The sequence below is a fragment of the Fomitiporia mediterranea genome (genome assembly GCF_000271605.1).
Source record: "Fomitiporia mediterranea MF3/22 unplaced genomic scaffold FOMMEscaffold_20, whole genome shotgun sequence".
Classification (NCBI taxonomy): Eukaryota; Fungi; Basidiomycota; class Agaricomycetes; order Hymenochaetales; family Hymenochaetaceae; genus Fomitiporia; species Fomitiporia mediterranea.
In genome coordinates this window covers 18,003-35,388 of record NW_006760405.1, presented here as the reverse complement: position 1 = coordinate 35,388, position 17,386 = coordinate 18,003, and the positions used below count along the sequence as shown (strand labels likewise).

At 48.0% G+C, this 17,386-nt stretch overlaps 4 protein-coding genes across 4 annotated transcripts; 2 read left to right on the top strand and 2 right to left on the bottom strand.

Moving 5' to 3' along the window:
- Window positions 1–1,106: 1,106 nt before the first annotated feature.
- FOMMEDRAFT_171561 (uncharacterized protein) lies at window positions 1,107–7,950 on the top strand (the record flags this gene model as incomplete). Its single annotated transcript, XM_007271985.1, has 29 exons — window positions 1,107–1,264; window positions 1,332–1,706; window positions 1,781–2,094; window positions 2,150–2,281; window positions 2,335–2,813; window positions 2,880–3,140; window positions 3,199–3,561; window positions 3,627–3,686; window positions 3,753–3,972; window positions 4,038–4,129; window positions 4,191–4,577; window positions 4,640–4,776; window positions 4,827–4,967; window positions 5,021–5,120; window positions 5,181–5,243; window positions 5,292–5,353; window positions 5,407–5,997; window positions 6,056–6,158; window positions 6,215–6,310; window positions 6,376–6,719; window positions 6,771–6,807; window positions 6,865–6,876; window positions 6,928–6,994; window positions 7,051–7,085; window positions 7,140–7,166; window positions 7,231–7,243; window positions 7,298–7,356; window positions 7,437–7,680; window positions 7,778–7,950. 29 exons carry the CDS (start codon window positions 1,107–1,109, stop codon window positions 7,948–7,950), a joined length of 5,145 nt encoding a protein of 1,714 aa, XP_007272047.1.
- A 645-nt stretch (window positions 7,951–8,595) lies between these two features.
- FOMMEDRAFT_115148 (plasma-membrane proton-e) lies at window positions 8,596–12,426 on the bottom strand. The gene is made up of 5 exons (XM_007271984.1): window positions 12,093–12,426; window positions 11,795–12,003; window positions 11,305–11,717; window positions 9,664–11,247; window positions 8,596–9,604 (listed from the first exon to the last, which is right to left on the bottom strand). The coding sequence occupies exons 1-5, from the start codon at window positions 12,244–12,246 to the stop codon at window positions 8,932–8,934; spliced, it is 3,033 nt and encodes a 1,010-aa protein (XP_007272046.1). The 5' UTR covers window positions 12,247–12,426; the 3' UTR covers window positions 8,596–8,931.
- A 272-nt stretch (window positions 12,427–12,698) lies between these two features.
- Window positions 12,699–13,226, top strand: FOMMEDRAFT_24246 (uncharacterized protein). The gene has a single exon (XM_007271954.1). The coding sequence runs from the start codon at window positions 12,953–12,955 to the stop codon at window positions 13,196–13,198; it is 246 nt and encodes an 81-aa protein (XP_007272016.1). The 5' UTR covers window positions 12,699–12,952; the 3' UTR covers window positions 13,199–13,226.
- Window positions 13,227–14,748: 1,522 nt separating this feature from the next.
- FOMMEDRAFT_32393 (uncharacterized protein) lies at window positions 14,749–15,636 on the bottom strand (the record flags this gene model as incomplete). The annotated part of the gene is given in 5 exon segments (XM_007271964.1): window positions 14,749–14,982; window positions 15,184–15,235; window positions 15,276–15,492; window positions 15,512–15,580; window positions 15,606–15,636. The coding sequence occupies 5 exon segments, from the start codon at window positions 15,634–15,636 to the stop codon at window positions 14,749–14,751; spliced, it is 603 nt and encodes a 200-aa protein (XP_007272026.1).
- Window positions 15,637–17,386: the final 1,750 nt, after the last annotated feature.

Sequence of the window (17,386 nt, the reverse complement as noted above, 5' to 3'; positions counted from 1 at the left end):
GGGACAGATATGGCCGTACCCTACACAAAATCCTTTCCAATGAGAAAACTGACCAGAGAATGATCAAGTAGAGGATTCTCTGTACATGAAACCAGCTTACATAATTTCTTAAAGAACAGCGAACCATAACCTGCATCTGTAACATTAGGCGTGGTCAAACCTCGCGATTCAGTGCGCGATTCACCTGCGCGATTCACTTTCATGCAAAGTGAATCGCGGACCCCGGAACCCCAGCGATTCGGGGTGAATCGCGCTGAAAGGTGAATCGCACTTTGACGCGATTCGCCTTGCGATTCACCCCCGCGATTCACCTCTACTCATATCTATTTCCAAATATGTACATGTATTACAAAAATAAAACTAAGCTTCTTTTCACCTCTAAAATCCAAAAACAATAAGATGATTTGCCTCTTCCTTGTGAGCACTACAGCATACATACTGTCCTCTGTTCTGCAAAAAATCCTTGTGTTCTCTGCTACCAAGCTCTGTCGTCTTCTTACACATTACTGCACACATATCAAGTCCTTCTTGACATGGCCAAATGTATATGCACAAAAAAAACTATTTCTTTAATTTTATATTATGTAATTTTAAGATCAAGGGTCGGTATATTGAGGTGAATCACATATGTACAAGTGTGCTGGTCAAACCTGCACACGCGATTCACCTTGCGATTCACCCTCTAGAATCGCAAGGTGAATCGCACAGAGAATCGCAAGGTTTGACCACACCTATTGATTCACCTTTGCACTTGACGACAAAATTTAATGAGGTATCTAGATTACTACATGACTTATCTTGGTGAAGGCCTCCTTGCAATCCATGATGATAATATCAATATACTTGTCCTAAGGAATTGAGAGGTGGTCAAGAAAAGATACGTGCTTCTGTAAATATTAGTCTACTCCTACCCAACCCGAAATCTGAATAAATGCACTCAGGCACACGTCGATCAAGCGTGTTGAATCAAAAAACGCGGTCGCGCTGACTGTATCAGCGTTGCCACGTCTCGGACACGTCAACTCTCTTTCTCCGCTCCTACTTAGCACTTATGCTTTGATTTAACACTGTCTTAGAGCGTCTTGTGTCTTGTTTTCCTCGCAATCATGAGGTCTCTCAAAAGTAGAGGCAAGGCGTGGGCCAGATGCGCTTGTCTTGGCCTTGCCAGTAGTTGTGTTGCCAGTATTGCTGCTGGCGCGTCACCTCCAGTACGCGTTAGTTTACATACCTCTTGGCCGGCGGTACCGTTGTTGCTTGAAGCAATGTATGTACATACTTCTTCGTTAAAATATAAGTAATACAGGCTGATTAAAACTGGATATTTTTCCTAGAGAGTCAGTGTCAACAGAAGAACCAGGAGCTTTCTTCCCCTTACTAGATGCACTCGTGAATTCGGATTCCCTGCCATCATTAGACACTTTATCTCCGGAAGCTATACATCAAGCGACCTTGAAAACTGCTACTTTGCTGGGTTATTTACAGGATCCGGAGTCGTATGCGAGCGTTGAGCTGCAGATTGCATTGCATGCTGCTGCGCCGAAGGTGCAGGCATTTTACCAGTTCTACGTTGACCAAAAGTACCCGACATTGGGTGAAGAGTGTGGCTCGTGGGTTGAATGGTATGGAGAACGAGTGTGCGATTTAGATACGCTTGTACGGTTTGCGGGACATGAGATGATTGATGCGGATGAGCAGATTACGAATACGTACGTTTCAAATCATATTTCTTATACTGTTCCCCTGTGTCCAAGTATTTTCTGATCCTATAAAATTTGAAAAGGACTTATATCCGACCAAAACTCCTCCCCTTCGACCACATCCTCCCCGACCCATCTCGCTCACTCGAGCCTCCACCTCGGACAGCGATCTTCTACGCTTCCCCGACTTCTCGGAATTTCCGGGAATTGCATTCGTATTTGTATAAACTCGCTAGTACGCCGAAACCGAGAGTGGAGTATGTTTTCCGGCATATACCTACGTTACCAGATGGAGATGAATCTATCGGGAAGAGCTACCTCTCTGGGTACGGAGTTGCGCTGGATTTGAAGAAGACGGATTATTTGGCTGTGGATGATAGACGGTCCGCGTCTAGAGGTCGGTGTGAATTGGATCTTTGGTTTAGGAATTGTACTGAAGAGTCTGGCGATAGATCCCTTGGATGGAGATGCTTCCACCGAGGTTCAAGACGAAGAAATCGATTTAATAAAGACTCTATTGGATCAATACCCCGAGAGTAGCGTTACCGACGCATCGAGTTCTTTGTCAGAAGAGGAGCTGCGAAGTCAGTACCTAATTGGTGCAATGTTTATGGTTTCCTACTGACATGCCACACAGTTATTTCCATCAAGGCCACTCAGCTCGTTGCCAACTCGTCGGACCCACTAACAACACTCAAACATCTATCTCAAAACTTCCCAAAATATGCGTCGGGGCTCTCACAACGCATCATCCTCAACAACAGTCTAGTCGCCGAAGTACTGGATAACCGGATGAAAGCTGCAGGAGGTGTGAACATGATGTGGTTAAACGGGATTACAGTACAAGAAACAGACTTGACTCCGCTCGGACTGCTCAGGATTTTACGAAAGGAACGCGGGGTTGTACAATCGTTAACGTCGTTAGGCCTATCTTCGGGTCAAGCTGTAGATCTCTTGACACATAAAGCTATCGGACTCGCTCAAAGTGAGAGCGCGGAAGTGCTCGATGCGTTGTTCGATGCGAGTGATAGACCTGAGGGTGGAGATGCGATTGTCTGGTGGAATGATTTGACGAAGGATTCGAGATACGCGAAGTGGAATCCGTCTCTTACAGGAGTGAGTGAATCCGCTCTTTACTTGTACATCTTAATAACATAATTTCGACTAACTGCTTACGAATAGCTTCTTCGCCAACTGTACCCGGGTCAATTCCACAACGTCAGGCAAAACCTAATAAACGTCGTCCTCGTAGCCGACCTCTCGCAAATGAGTAGTTTGAACTTCATCGCTGGCCCAGTGAGCAATATCATCAGTAGAAACTTCCCTATTCGATTTGGTGTTGTCCCTAGTGCGGAGACTGAGGAGGGGAAGAAAATGGCTAGACTGTTTTATTACTTGATAAACTCGTTCGGCCGAGCGAAGACTATGGGTTTCTTGTCTCGCGTATGTCTCTATGCCACATCATAGAGGATTATTTTCACTAATCCTGATATCGTTATAGGTAGGACAAATCAACGTGCCTCCTCAATTCCTCAACCCCGAAGTAGACTGGGATCTCGTGAGGCGCGAGTTCGCGGAGCTACAGCGTGAAAATGCTCTACTCGAGGACGAGGAGAAACGTGTGCCTGTGGTGGATTTTGATTCTATTCTCGATGGATCGTACGAAGAACCCAAGTCCGAGGATGAAAGTGAAAGCGAAAGCAGAGCCGAAGCCGAGACCGAGGCTCAAATTGAAATCACCAAACCGACGATAGGCGAACAGATTGAGAGAGCTCATCTGTATGCTCAACGGTTGGACGCAACCCCTGCGTCTTGTCCGAGTGGTCATGCTTTTGTGAACGGGAAGCATTTCGACCTTGATGATGTCAGTACATATCTTACCTTCCTCGTCCGCGGAGTAATTGCCATGCTTAATGTGAATTATGATAGACGTTCCTAAAGCAACTGCAAAACGAAATGTCTATGCAGATACAGTTCTTGCAGGAAAAGGTGAGAAGATGCAGTTTACAAACGGTCTATGTATTAGACAGCACATTTGACAACATTTACTGCTAGGTCTACATGGCGGAAATCAGCGATGAGAACGCAGATACTATCGATACATACTTCTATGACCTTCCTAGTACGGATCTTCGACGGAACCGCTATATATTCCCTTCTACATCTTCGAAACCGGGACCTCTAGGATCTGTTAGTGGCCTGCGAATTGTGAACGTTCCTGAGATGTTCGAGAAGAGTGGGTTTGCTCCGGGATCTGGGGCGTATTTGTATCCGGGTACGTACAACTTGCAAGGTTTATAAGTGGTGATAACGACTGACTGAGGGCTGGACGTTATGAAGAATCCGAGGAGGTCCTTGAGACTACGTTTATTGTTGCTGACTTGGATAGTGAGGGTGGCATAGCGCTGATGCGAGAAGCTTTACGTTCTTTGGTAAGTCGGTGCTGAACCAACTGTGTAAACGAGTTGTGTTTACACCTTACTTTGTTTTTAGGAGTCCTCCGGCACAGTCACTCGGTTGTCATTTGTTCATAACCCTAGTCTCGACACCACGACCACACATAATCCTCAACGCCATATCTCGCCTATTATCTCCCATCTAATCGCACACGACCTCCTTTCGAAGATCTCGCTGAAAGAATTTGACGTGCTCTTAAGCCCCGAAACATCCAGTTTCAGCTCTGGCAATTCGGGATCGTCAACTGACCAGCTCGTGTTATCTGAAAACTCTGTAGTCTATCAGTTACTTCGTGATGTTGGTGTTTCGATGGACGGGTTGAGCGACGCTGAAGCGCACGAACGATATACTGTGGCTAGCGGGCTGCTTGTAAGGGAGTTGGGAATTGGGCTTGGAGAGTTGAGTATTGTGGTTAATGGAAGAGTACGCTTTGGTATCTCGCGCGGATGGATTGTTTTGCATTAACGACCTCCTTCTGTTTTTAGATCATTGGGCCTGTTGAGCCATTCGACTTTACCGCAGCAGATTTCACGACACTCGAAAATTATGAGCTACGCAAACGGACCAAGCCTGTCATCGAAGCGTTGACCAATCTTACGATAACATCAGAAGGTCGTAATAGGTTGGTCGTTCCACTTCCTAGCACCTATTTCCATCCTGAGTGTTACATAGGATTGAGTATGGACATTTGGTCTCGATGGCATCGTCGGTCATTTCTGCCGTTCAGCTATCTGATCCAAGCGAGCAAGGCTTGTTCAATGGTAACTTACGTCCGAGACAGCGAAATTATCGACACTTGGCGGGCAATTACACGTATGTTATTCGCTATTTACCCGCTCTCACAAAGCTGACTCCCAGTACGATAGTTCGTTCTCCTTTGGTGACCCTGAGACCGCTGCATATCAATTCGGTGTCCTGGTGGATCCACTGAGTGAAGCCGCGCAGAAGTGGTCTGTCTTCCTTGAGGTTCGTACACGGCGACTACGGTGATGATTATGATGAAGCTGATGTGTAAATTTGACCCAGTGGCTTTCTGCTATTCCCTCCGTATATATTCAGGTATACTTAAATCCGGGTGTTTACAATGAGGTATGCTCATATCCTTGGTGTTATGATAGCGTACTAAAGCATAGTTAGGTTCCTCTCAAACGTTTCTATCGCTTCAATCTCCCTTCACGGCTTTCTTTCGATGAAAACGGGTAGGTCATTAATGTCACCGTCTGCCCATGCTTACCCTTAGCGCATTCGACAGTGCTGAAGTCGAAGCAGAGACAGTGATGGACAATCTACCAATTGAACCCCTCTATACCCTAGCTATGGACGTACCACCGGCATGGCTAGTCCGACCCCGAGAGGCATTCTACGACCTTGACAACATCCAATTATCTACTCTTTCACCTGAAGACCGCGAGCACGGCCTCTCAGCGATCTTCGAACTCGATTACATCGTCATCGAAGGCCATGCGCGCGAAGGACTCACGGTTATGCCACCGCGTGGTCTGCAAATGCAGTTAACTTCTTTGGATGGATCGCCTGTAGCTGATACGCAAGTGGTGCTGAACATGGGATACCTCCAGTTTAAGGCGAAGCCTGGTGTTTTCCAGCTGGATATTCGGGAGGGACGCGGACGTGATGTGTACGAGTTGGAGAGTGCTGGAAATGAAGGCTGGAATAGTCCGAATGTTTCTGTCGCTGGGAACGAGATCACTCTTACGAGCTTTGAGGGATTGACTTTGTATCCTCGGGTGAGGAGACGGCCCGGTATGGAGAACGCTGATGTTCTCGATGAGTTCGTCATGGGTGAGGAGGGTGGCAAGGGACTGTTTTCTGATATCGCGTCACGGTACGTACGGACAGCTGTCGCGAAATGAAAAACATACCTAATATCGAGTTTGGCGTAGCGTTGTGTCTTTCTTCCGTCCGAAGGGTCCAATTGTTGAGACTATCGCACCTACTCAGGCAGACATCAACATATTTACTGTTGCGTCCGGACTTTTGTACGAGGTATGCAGTGCTTGGACCATTGACTATATTTTTTCGGCTCATCAGATATTGCTTAGCGTTTTGCATCTATCATGATCCTGAGCGTCTTGAGGAACACTCAAAGCACCGTCAAGTTCTGGTTTATTGAGAATTTCTTATCGCCATCTTTCCTCGTAAGTAGTTTACTCCAATAAATCTGCTGTTGCCGTAACTGAGGATTCGTGCTTACCTAATCCAGGAATTCCTGCCACACTTCGCAGAAGCCTATAACTTCCAATACGAGCTAGTCACATACAAATGGCCATCCTGGCTGCGGCAGCAAAAGGAGAAACAACGGATCATCTGGGCTTACAAGATTCTCTTCCTCGACGTGCTCTTCCCGATGGACCTCAAGAAAGTCATCTTCGTCGATGCCGACCAAATTGTGCGTGCGGACTTGAAGGAACTCGTTGATTTGGATTTGCATGGTGCGCCGTATGGGTATACACCGATGGGAGATGATAATGTCGAGATGGAGGGATTCCGGTTCTGGAAGACTGGGTATTGGAAGGATTTCCTGCAGGGGAGACCGTATCATATCAGGTAGGAGCTTATACAAATGTTATTTCTTTGGCATTGATTGAATTGGTACAGTGCTTTGTATGTTGTGGACTTGGCCCGATTCCGCCAGGTGAGCACACTATTTTAGTTAACTCAGACACACTTCTGAAGTATTGTATCTGTACAGATCGCTGCAGGGGTAAGTCGGATTGTCCAGCGCAAAGGAATTTGTAGCTCAATGTAACAATAGGATATTCTTCGAGGCCAATACCAGCAGCTCTCACAAGATCCGAATTCTTTGGCGAATCTGGATCAAGGTTTGTCACCTAAACAGATACCACATCAGGTGGATGAACTCAACTTTATTTTTCAGACCTTCCGAACAACTTACAGCGTGAAGTGCCGATAGTAAGCACAGAAACGTTTCCAGCAGATTCTGAGAAGTACTGATAACGTGTCCAGTTCTCTTTGCATGAAGATTGGCTTTGGGTACGCAAACGACTGTTTGAATGAATCATTTAATGTTCTCATTATGCTTTACTCATATTCATAGTGCGAAACCTGGTGTACGTGCCGCACAGTAATCCGTACTACCGAATTTGGCTGATGCATTAATACAGGCAGCAAAGATCGCTTACATCGCGCAAAGACCATCGATCTGTGTCAAAATCCACTCACAGTTAGTTTCACGTCTTCAAAAAAACAGCTCGAGGTCTCTTCTAACTTTTGAAACACTCCTTCTTCGTTTTCTTAATGTAGAAAGAGCCCAAGCTCTCTCGCGCCCGCCAGATCCCAGAATGGGAAGAATATGACGCGGAGATCGCACGTTTTGCACGGTCACTGGCGGATGCGGGGAAAATTCGGAGTCATATCGCTGCGGCAGACTCGAATGTACTGGCTTCTTCCATTGGTGCGAATGGTGGGACGACGAACGCTAATGCTAACTCGGATGATAACGGGGGTGAAGATAGGGAAGGCGACGGAGTGGGAGAGGGAGACGGTAGTAAGGTAGATGAGGGCGCTCATACAAAGGATGAGTTATAGAGATATATGTATCTCCTGTCTAGTTTTTAAATGTTATTTCTTAATCTGCTGTTTAGCATGGATCGTGCGTCTACCGACATCAATGTTTGAACACAAGCACTTAGACCACTTAAACCTCCAACATCACGACCAAAATCCCGTCTACAACCCAATAGACATTTCCACTAACTACACAGAGTACGCAAATCCGCACCAGAAAGCGTACGGAAACTTCTCCAAATGCATATAGCTGTCTATATGGCTCTACGCCACTAAGCTGTGGAAGGACACTCTCCATCCCTATATTAAGAAATAAGATAAATAGATTGCTCGGAGGTAGATATAAAAGAATGCGTCGAGGGATAGACAACAAGGGACGAGGATCATTGCCAGGCCTATTAGATCCGAGACGGAAATCGTTGTTTAGCGGTGGCGACTCGTTACAATGTTAGATTGGGGAAACAGTTTGGCCCTGGTGCATCGTCTCAAGGAGCCTCGAAAAAGGCAGAGAGCTATTCACATTAATGCTATTTTACGGCAGTGTTAAAAGCGGAGATACATACTCCTCCGTTTATAGTGATATTTTGTAACCCTGTTTATGCTCACACTCACTCAATGTATTGTAATCTCTCTGGAACATCACCACAATGCAAGTCAAGCCAAGCTAATCATGTACGTTCATAATAACGAAGAATATAACACATTGCACAATAGCACGTCGTCAGTGTGAAGCACAAGCACAAGCAAGCCAAAAACAAGCTCTTAAGAGACAAAAAAAAAGTGATTAATTGCATTCACACAGGAGGCATCATTACAGCGAAACACGAAACAGTAGACAGCGACGCAACAGAGGTCAGGTGAGAGAGCAGAAAAGAAGTTGAGGTAAAGGACGACAAAAAGGGAGAAAACATGGTATGATGAAGGGTGGGTGGTAAAAAGGAGAGGGTGGTCTGACCTGGTCCGCTGGGGAGCGGCAGAGTTGTAGGAGAATAACAGGGAATAGAGGTAAAGAGGAAGATCAGGGAGGGACACAGGAGAACACGGAGGATAGAGATGCAAGGTAGGAGAAGAGAAGGGGAAAAAGTTTGATGGTGTGCAGGGAGGTCGTCGCCGAAGTCTAGAAACATATTTCGCGAAACAGACTTTTATTTGGTTTGTCATCATCTCTCTCGGGCCGCGGCAGGCAAGAACGGCCAATCTATCTACGCCCGCCATGTCCATTAACGGAAGCCTATACACCGGCCTGACGTGAAGGATGGCGCGCAAGGGTCTGACCAGTCTGTGCGGCCTGGATGGAACTGAAGCGACGGAGTTCGTCTGGCTTGACGTGAATTCTGCCGCCCAAGCCAACACGGCGCGCAGCACGGCGAATGAAACCAACACGGTTCGAGTATAGACTCTCGTGGATCGAAGCAGCACGGGATTGCGTGCGTGTAAGCGGAACACCTCCGGCCTCGCTCGTTTCCCTAGCCTCCTTACGAGCAGCAGCTTCGTGACGTTCGCGGAGATACCTAATCACAGTAGCCTTCATCGCAAACTTGATCCAATCGAGCGGAATGAACCAGATAATGTTCCAGACCCAGACGATACCGATCCAACCACCGGAAATACTGTGGATGTCGGTGAAGCCCCAGTCGGCGTACGCAGCAATGATAGACGAGACAACCTGTGCGATGACGAACGCGAGCATCAAAGCGACAGATGGACGCTCCATGAAAAAGAAACCGTGTGAACGCGTGACGAAGATGAGCGCCTGCGAGATGATGGCAACCTGGAGGTACACGATCGTGTGCAACTGGTCATCGTTGTGGTCGACAGCGCCAGCTGGAGAAGTATCCTCGAGTGAAACACCGAATTTATCTTGGAAGAATGTCGTCTCTATAATAATTATAACAAGGGCAATACTGTGCGAAATAGTTGGTCAGCAACGCATACGTCATAACACTGTACAGAGAAAACATACGTAGACAGCGTGAGGTAGAGGCCGTATGCAACAGCGTAACTGAAAATCTCAGCAAGATCCCAACTATCAGGTGTATTCGATGGCAAGACACGGTCAACGGAGAGCGTCATGATCGTTCCATCGTTGAGCAGCGCGATGATAAGAACCATGAACGGCGGGAAGTCGAAGTTGTACGCGAATGCAAGAATGGCAAAGCATACAACGATACGGATCGTTACAGCGCAAGCGTAAATGGCATAGTTCCGCATACGCTGGAAGATCTGACGCGAACCGCGAATAGCATGGACAATCGTTGACAAACCGGGTTCAGTCAGTACGATATCAGCAGCACCGCGAGCAGCATCGGTGGCACCTTCGACGGCAATACCGACATTCGCACGGGAGAGAGCAGGAGCATCGTTAGCACCGTCACCAGTCATCGCGCACAAGTGACCAAGACCCTGTAAACGCTTGACAATCTCGTACTTGTGCTCAGGGAACACACCAGCAAAACCGTCAGCGTCAAGGATGATCTCATCGAGGTTCTGGTACTTGCTACCAGGCTGCGGGCCCTCCTTGAGCACTTTGGCCGGGTACATGTGGTCACCGAGACCAAGACGACGACCAGTTTCCTTTGCAATTGCAAGCTGATCACCAGTTACCATCTTAACTTTAACACCAAGCGCCAACGCGTCGTCGATGGTCTGCTTGGTATCTTCACGTGGCGGGTCGAAAATCGCAAGAAGACCAATGAGTTCGAAGCCATTACCCTCGCCTTCATGGTCCTCGTGATCCAATTCTTCGTATGCAACAGCGAGTGCACGAAGACCACGGGTCGCGAATTCCTCAACATCAGCCTCAAGTCGGTTCTCCATCTCGTCCGTCTTGTTGCGCGTACAAAGTTCAATAATGATACCAGTCATACCCTTCGTAACACGCTTGAGTTTGCCGGTCGACTCTTCGCGGTAAGTAATCTCCGTGCGCTTGTCAACAGGGTTGAAGGGTTTGAAGTCGAGCAACTGAATGCCCGCGCGTGCACGTGACGGGTCAGCAAGAGAGCCAACAACACACTGGTCGATGGCATCCTGGTTTTCCGTACGGGAAGCGTATGCAGAAAGAAGGACGACATCATCCGGCGAGAATGGGCCATAGCACTTGACAAGGTTCTTGTCGATCGTCAGCTTGTTTGTCGTAAGGGTACCGGTCTTGTCAGAGCACAGGATAGTGACACCTGCAAGCTCTTCAATAGCCGTAATACGAGTGACAATAGCTTTGTGCTTTGCAAGCTGCTGGGCACCGACAGCGAGTGTAACAGACAAGACAGTAGGCATGGCAATCGGAATACCACCGATCAAAAGCACAAGGATGTTGTTGAGACCACGACGGTAGGTGTAGTGGAATGCCGGATAAAGAACGACGATCTCAAGAATGACGAAAATACCGATCGAAACAAGACAGAAGGAACCGATCTGTGCAAGAATCTTTTGCAAGTGGCCGGTTGTGTCGTCATCCTGACCGACGAGCGACGCGGCACGACCGAAGAACGTGTTGGCACCAGTAGAGATGACGACACCTTCAGCTTCACCCTGCTTGCAAGTGGAACCTCTGAACGCACATAGTCAGCAACTCGCGAGCACGTTACCAGGCTGGAGAATTACTCACGAGAAGCACTGGTCACCGAGCTTCTTGCTCTGAGGGAGCGATTCACCAGTAAGAGCAGCTTGGTCAATCGATACGTTGATGGCTTCCGTCAGACGGCAATCCGCGGGAACGACGTCACCAATCTTAAAAGCGACCATATCACCGGGCACGAGGTCAGCGGACTCAATCTCTTGCCACTTGCCGTCTCGGCGAACTTTAGCCTTTGGCGCAAGAGAGTCCATGAGCGCCTTGACTGCATTTCCGGCATTACGCTCCTCGTAGAAACCAATGGCCGAGTTGATGAACAAAAGTAAAATGATACCGACGAAGTCCTGCCAATCGGGCGGCATACCTCCACCATTCGACAAAGCAATAGCGACAAGAGCAGCACCCTCCATGACCCAGGAGAGAGGGTTCCACATAAAGCTTAGGAACTGAATTGAAACGGGACCAGAACAAGGAGATCATGAGCCGGACCGAGATAAAGTGAACAGAAAATATCTCCACAAACCTGAAGCAGAGCATTTTGCTCCTCCTGCTCAAGCTTGTTCGGCCCGAAAATCTCGAAACGGCGCTTGGACTCCTCAGAGCTCAGACCTTGGTCATCGCACTGGAGGAGTTTGAAGACGTCGTCGATGACGATCGTCTCAAGGTCGACCTTTTCCTTGTCGTAGAGATCCTCTGCACGAAGCTCGATCTGGGACATATCGACCTTCGCGTCTGTACAGTGAGGGAATACGCGTCAGAACACTGATTGCCACATACGCCGCCCAATTGAACAGGAATGTTGAAAATTTCCAACTACTCACGTGTTGCCTTCTCCTCGTCATGGCCAAAGTCCTTATACTCGCGTTTGCGCTTCTCTGGGGGTGCGTCGGTGTTGGAGGGTGTCTGAGAGGGCGTCTGGGACGGCGCCTGGTTTGCAGCGGGCGGACCCGCCTCTTTTTCGGCGTGATCAGACATGGTTGTGGTTGAATGCGGGAGAAGAGAAAGAGAACCGCGACTAGCGCTGGAGTGAGGTGAAGCGAAGAGGATGCGAGAGCGGGGTGTTGGCCCTTTGAGGGTGCAGAGGCTGAGCTTTTGGCTCGAGGAGAGGAAGAGCGGACACTGGCAGTGGGTGCTCTGAGAGGGATGACGGGGAGTGGTGAACCGAACCAGCGGTGGGACGAGTCCGGTATATAAAGCCCCATCCATCCAGCCCCGAACGCTCCCATCATCACGTAATCATTTCCATCCCTCCCACATCCCTTTTCCGTCGAACAGAAATTTTCCGTTCTTTCCGTTTCCCAATTTCTGCTCACCACCCTTAGATAACGCACCCCGCGTCACTCCCGTCCACGCTCCGTTTATTCGCCCGCTATGACTTATGACCCTCTATCGCCGAGTACTCATCCACGCACAAATGCCCCCGCCACGCGCCCACTACTTTTTGTAAGGCCGGATGCCCAGACAAGCCAAGTCTACGCCAGACAATGGAAAGCCCACAAAAGAAAAAATTCTCAGGTAAACGAAAAAGCGAAAAAGCAAAAAACTAGAATGAGAGAAAAATAGAATGAGGGATATTTGTTATCAGTATTCTCGGCGGGCGTGGCATGAGCTCGGCGGCGGCAACGCCTTGTTCCCGATGAGCCGATGTTAGACGGATGGATGGGGCGAAGGCGAGGGCTAGATGTCCTCATGTTCAACTCAGCTCAACGCATATCATTACACATATGCCGGCCCTCCGTCTCGCCCTGCTGCCAAATCACCACGCTGTCAACGCCGACGCCAATGTCGGCCGCACCTGACACGCCTAGGGCAATCTGGGCGAATAGCCTGTGGAGTCGTACGTGATGCACAACCCGCGGTATTCCGACAGGCGCGCACATCCCATACTCCCATCCCCGAGTGGGACAGCGCTGAGCCTGACTTCTAACCTAAGCTAAGCGTATCGTGCTCATCCCATTCCTCCCCACACCCGATGCGCGGTGATCATCAGTTTCAAATCCTGATCTCCTCACCTCTGCCCGAGGAGATGTTTCTTGTGTGTTACTGTAGTTCGGGGGATCCGTTGTTTTTGAGAACTTATTCATTCCCTTGCTGTTCCGCTCTCTCAGCCTTGGTCTCCACCGAGCCAATCGTGCGCGTCCCCATCTTACCATCTTCCATCCCTCCGCGTCACTTTTGCCTTTGGATATCTCTGGGCGTTTCACCTTCTCGTAACTTCTTTACGTTCTATTCCCTTTCCTGCCATCCTATATGTTATTTTTAACCCTCTGTTCATCAATATCAACAAATAATTTCAAAATTTATTATGGGCGTTTGAATATTTGAAGTGTTGGACCAATCATGACGCTGCGCCAATTAATATGATTTACCGTCCGATTTTTCCGTTCTGCGTCTAATAGAAGCCACTGACTGCACTTTGAACCTCTGAACCCTCACCCCCTCACCCCGCTGGCAGGATAAAACAATTTACACATTTTACACAACCACCCAATTCCATTTCCAAAAAACCACTCGCTTGTTACATGTTCTGTTCTGGGGATTTTCTGACATTCCGAACCCTGGCTTGACAATGCTTGGCTGCTTGGCCACAAACAAACATCAAAACATCAAAACAAACACGACTCCACGAGCCAGCAAGACCCCCCGCGCCGCTTAACTTTCTTAGTCTAGCGTCGTCACCGCAACAAGAAACAGAAACTCGTGGTACGTACACTCCGCGGTAAGGAAGTAAGGAAAACGGTCGACATAGCCTCCACAACCCAAGACCAAGAACGCCTTGTCCATCTCACTTTATACTCTTGGCACGTCGACGAGAAGCGAAAAGTGGACATGTCGTCGTCGTCATTCCTATCAGTATCACTAGCCTAGAGGGTTACATGAGACTTCTATCAATCCCTTGTGCTATGTTACCTGCTATGCTACTTGTCGATAGTTGCGCGTCTTGTCCATGTTTTCATCAAAACATTGCCTCTTCCAAGCCTTCCGATGTTCTGCATTGATGTTATTCTTGCTGCGGGCGCGCTAGAAGCTCCACGCGTCCAGCTCAAATGAACTGCATCCCGGTCTTCTATGGCCTTGGACAAGGAGACGATTGGGATTCCAAGACTTACAACCAGCGTTGGGTATTGTAATTATTGTTTCCCTTGCCTTACCCCACATCTCAGTCGATAACGTTGCGCCTCTTGGCACACCGCGTACAATACGCTAAAGTGCTCTCTCTACATGTGGCTCCTTCATTGTTTCCTATGAGTGTCTTTTTTCTTATTCTTGACATTCTTGGCGTTCAGGTAAAGAAAGAAAGACAGATGGAGGCCGCTTCCAGTTGCTTCTTTCACCTCGAAACCACATTACATTAATATTACTGTCAAATAGATCTGCTGCGGAGTATCGCGTGTCGGCGGACGCTCCGTCTTTTGTCTTTGTCCTGTGCTCGTTCTTGGGTGTGGAGAACCGGAAACAAACTAGAAAGACCGCTTATCAGTCTGTCTGAGCGTCTGTCTGCATGTTGTTGACACCTGTCTCCCAGCCACACCAAGTATGAAAAATCGTAGATCTCCTATCAGTTTTGACTTTCCTTGTGCAAAGTCTCCACAATTTGGGTGACCGTTTTCTGTTTCGTACCGACCGGTAAAGTTGTTTGCCTGTATAATACCGGAGTCGGGACCGCACTTGTTTGCATGCATACATGGTTCTCCCGACTTCATTTACATACTAATTAATAATATTCATTATCATTATCATTATCAAATAGACGTCTTGCGAGACTTCTTAGTTCTCTAGGCCTTTGCCTGGTGTCTTTACCTTCGCCTTGAGGATCCGATTTTGCCTGGACTCGTCAGGAGATAGAAGTAGAATTGTCAATAACATCAAACACGGATCCACCTTGTCAAATTCCTTCGCCCTAGCACATACCTGCAGGTCAACAAATAGATCATTCTCCACCTGCCTGTCGTTTTGTACCACCCTAAACGCCGGGATCATTCCCACCGAACTTAATCATTAACCCTTCTCTCGTTTCCTGAAATTTCTGATTTTCTTTACTTTTCTTATCTTTTTGCTTGGATTCTTTTTTTACGTCCTGTACGTTCCATTCCCAGTCCAATGACACGCCGCGTCGTCTAACAGCACAGTAACACACGTCGGCCGCCTGCGACATGAACATTTCCATACTTGATATCTTCCATACGTTCTTCCCGTGCTGTCTCGCGTCAATCTTGGTCTCTTGGTATCGGATACTTACTTGTCGTAGGCATGGTTACGGGCCTCTCAACCTCTTCAACCAATTTTGATTGGACGCAAGAGACGAAAACTGAAAATTACGACACGCCACGCACACGACCACTCGTCTTGTCGAATCGCGTGCATTTGGTGTATCATTCACATCATTCGAGATCAACGGAGTGATCGTATTGCGAAGACAAGGCGGGATCAAACTGAGTATCCAGTGATGGGATGGGAATGGGAAGTCGTTCGAGTGAATCGCTTTTTTATGTGAAATTATTTATTTTATTACAGTAATAAAAAGGCGTCGTCCATCAAAAGTATCCAGCATCAAAATATCCAGCAATGAGCGTCCACCATCATCATCAGTATCCCCGTATCAATCAACATAGCTGAGGAGGCGCCGATCGACGTGATCATCGACTTGAGCTGTCCGTTCGATTGGTTTGATTGGTTGGTTGGTTGGACTGGTCGTCTATTTTTCTCTGACTCTGTCCTTCTGCTGCACTCTGTGTCCAGTGCTCTTTGCCTTGGCGTGTTCTTCGATCGTGTGCGAAACGCTCGTTGACTGTGTCGCATCAGTATGGACCGCCGCACCGCTTCTACCTACTCGGTGGCTTGGCATAAGGGAAAAAATAATTGCAAATTGGAAGACTCATGGATGTTGCGGTGGAAGAACCGAAATCTGGAAGCAACTCGGAAGTCTACAAATACAATGTTCGCGACGGACGCGACGACTACAGAAGGCGGGAATGTTTCATGAAGCCAAGACATTCGGAAGTTGACATATTTGTCCATGAACGACTTCCTCTTCATCCAGACTCTAGACGACTCTGTGTATATCGAGGCACGAACTCGATCACCATCGAGCTGTACGGACCATCACGAGATGGCGCCCCGTATCTCGCCCTTCATCCATTTTGTTCCGGTACCGTATGCATGGGCCCTGTCATAGGATGATTTTCATATTTCGCTCTGCTTATCTTATGGTGAAGTGCCTATAGCTCTGGACTCTAGGAACTGTTCCTTCCAGACCTTCATGCTCCCAAATGAGTGCTAGAGAAGACGCAACGCATCTTCATTTCATACAAGCATGCATCGCTTCCCGCCTGAACTTCCAAATCTGACCACAATTTCTGCCTCATTTCCACCTCATTTCCTAATTTCTTCTTTGAGATCCGGCGTTTCTCGAAGCGAAGCACGAATGATAAGCTTCCCGACCACCACGCACAGCAACTCCGGTCTCGGATCGTATATTTCATGTGGAAAGAAGACACGGTTCATAACACGCGACAACAAAAGAAAGCGATGGGAAATTCCAACCTGGATAATATGACGACAACCGTGTAAAGTATCCCAGCAACCGTCAACCACCCGTCAAATCCGCCGCTTCGACCACTAAAATGAGGCTGCGTGGCGCTCCGTAAATGGGTTGCACACGACATGAATTCGGTCGTACGACGCGCATGAGACGGAACGCGGGACAACGATCCGCTGCTATGCTACAACATACTGTTCCACCCACCCACCTATAATAAGAGCAACGACGAGCCCGGTGTGTCCGGGTGCGTACTTATGGCCAGTGGTTCCAGTTTTCGTTTGACGCTCCGTAAGTTCCCTAAGTTCCCTATGTTCCCTCGTTCCTGCCTCTTCCCGAATTATTGTGGGCTTACAACTACGACAGATCCGCATGGTTAGGAGGGATGCCGATGATAGCGAGCAACTCGGAACTTCCGTAACTCTCCCGGCATTGGACTTAGGTCACCGTTTGTTTCCGGCAGCAAGTGCAATAGCTTGAATTTATAGCAGGTGAGCCATATGCTAATATTTATATGCTCTGTCCTCATGCTGAAATTTACTCTCATATAGCATTATATAGTGGTTTCCGACTGGA

Coding starts and splice junctions, on each gene's coding strand:
- FOMMEDRAFT_115148 (XM_007271984.1), bottom strand. CDS start 12,246: ATGTCTGATCACGCCGAAAAAGAGGCGGGTCCGCCCGCTGCAAACCAG. Junction 11,718..11,794: donor AGCAAAATGCTCTGCTTCAG/GTTTGTGGAGAT, acceptor GTTTCAATTCAG/TTCCTAAGCTTTATGTGGAA. Junction 11,248..11,304: donor CTCGGTGACCAGTGCTTCTC/GTGAGTAATTCT, acceptor ATGTGCGTTCAG/AGGTTCCACTTGCAAGCAGG.
- FOMMEDRAFT_24246 (XM_007271954.1), top strand. CDS start 12,953: ATGTCCTCATGTTCAACTCAGCTCAACGCATATCATTACACATATGCC.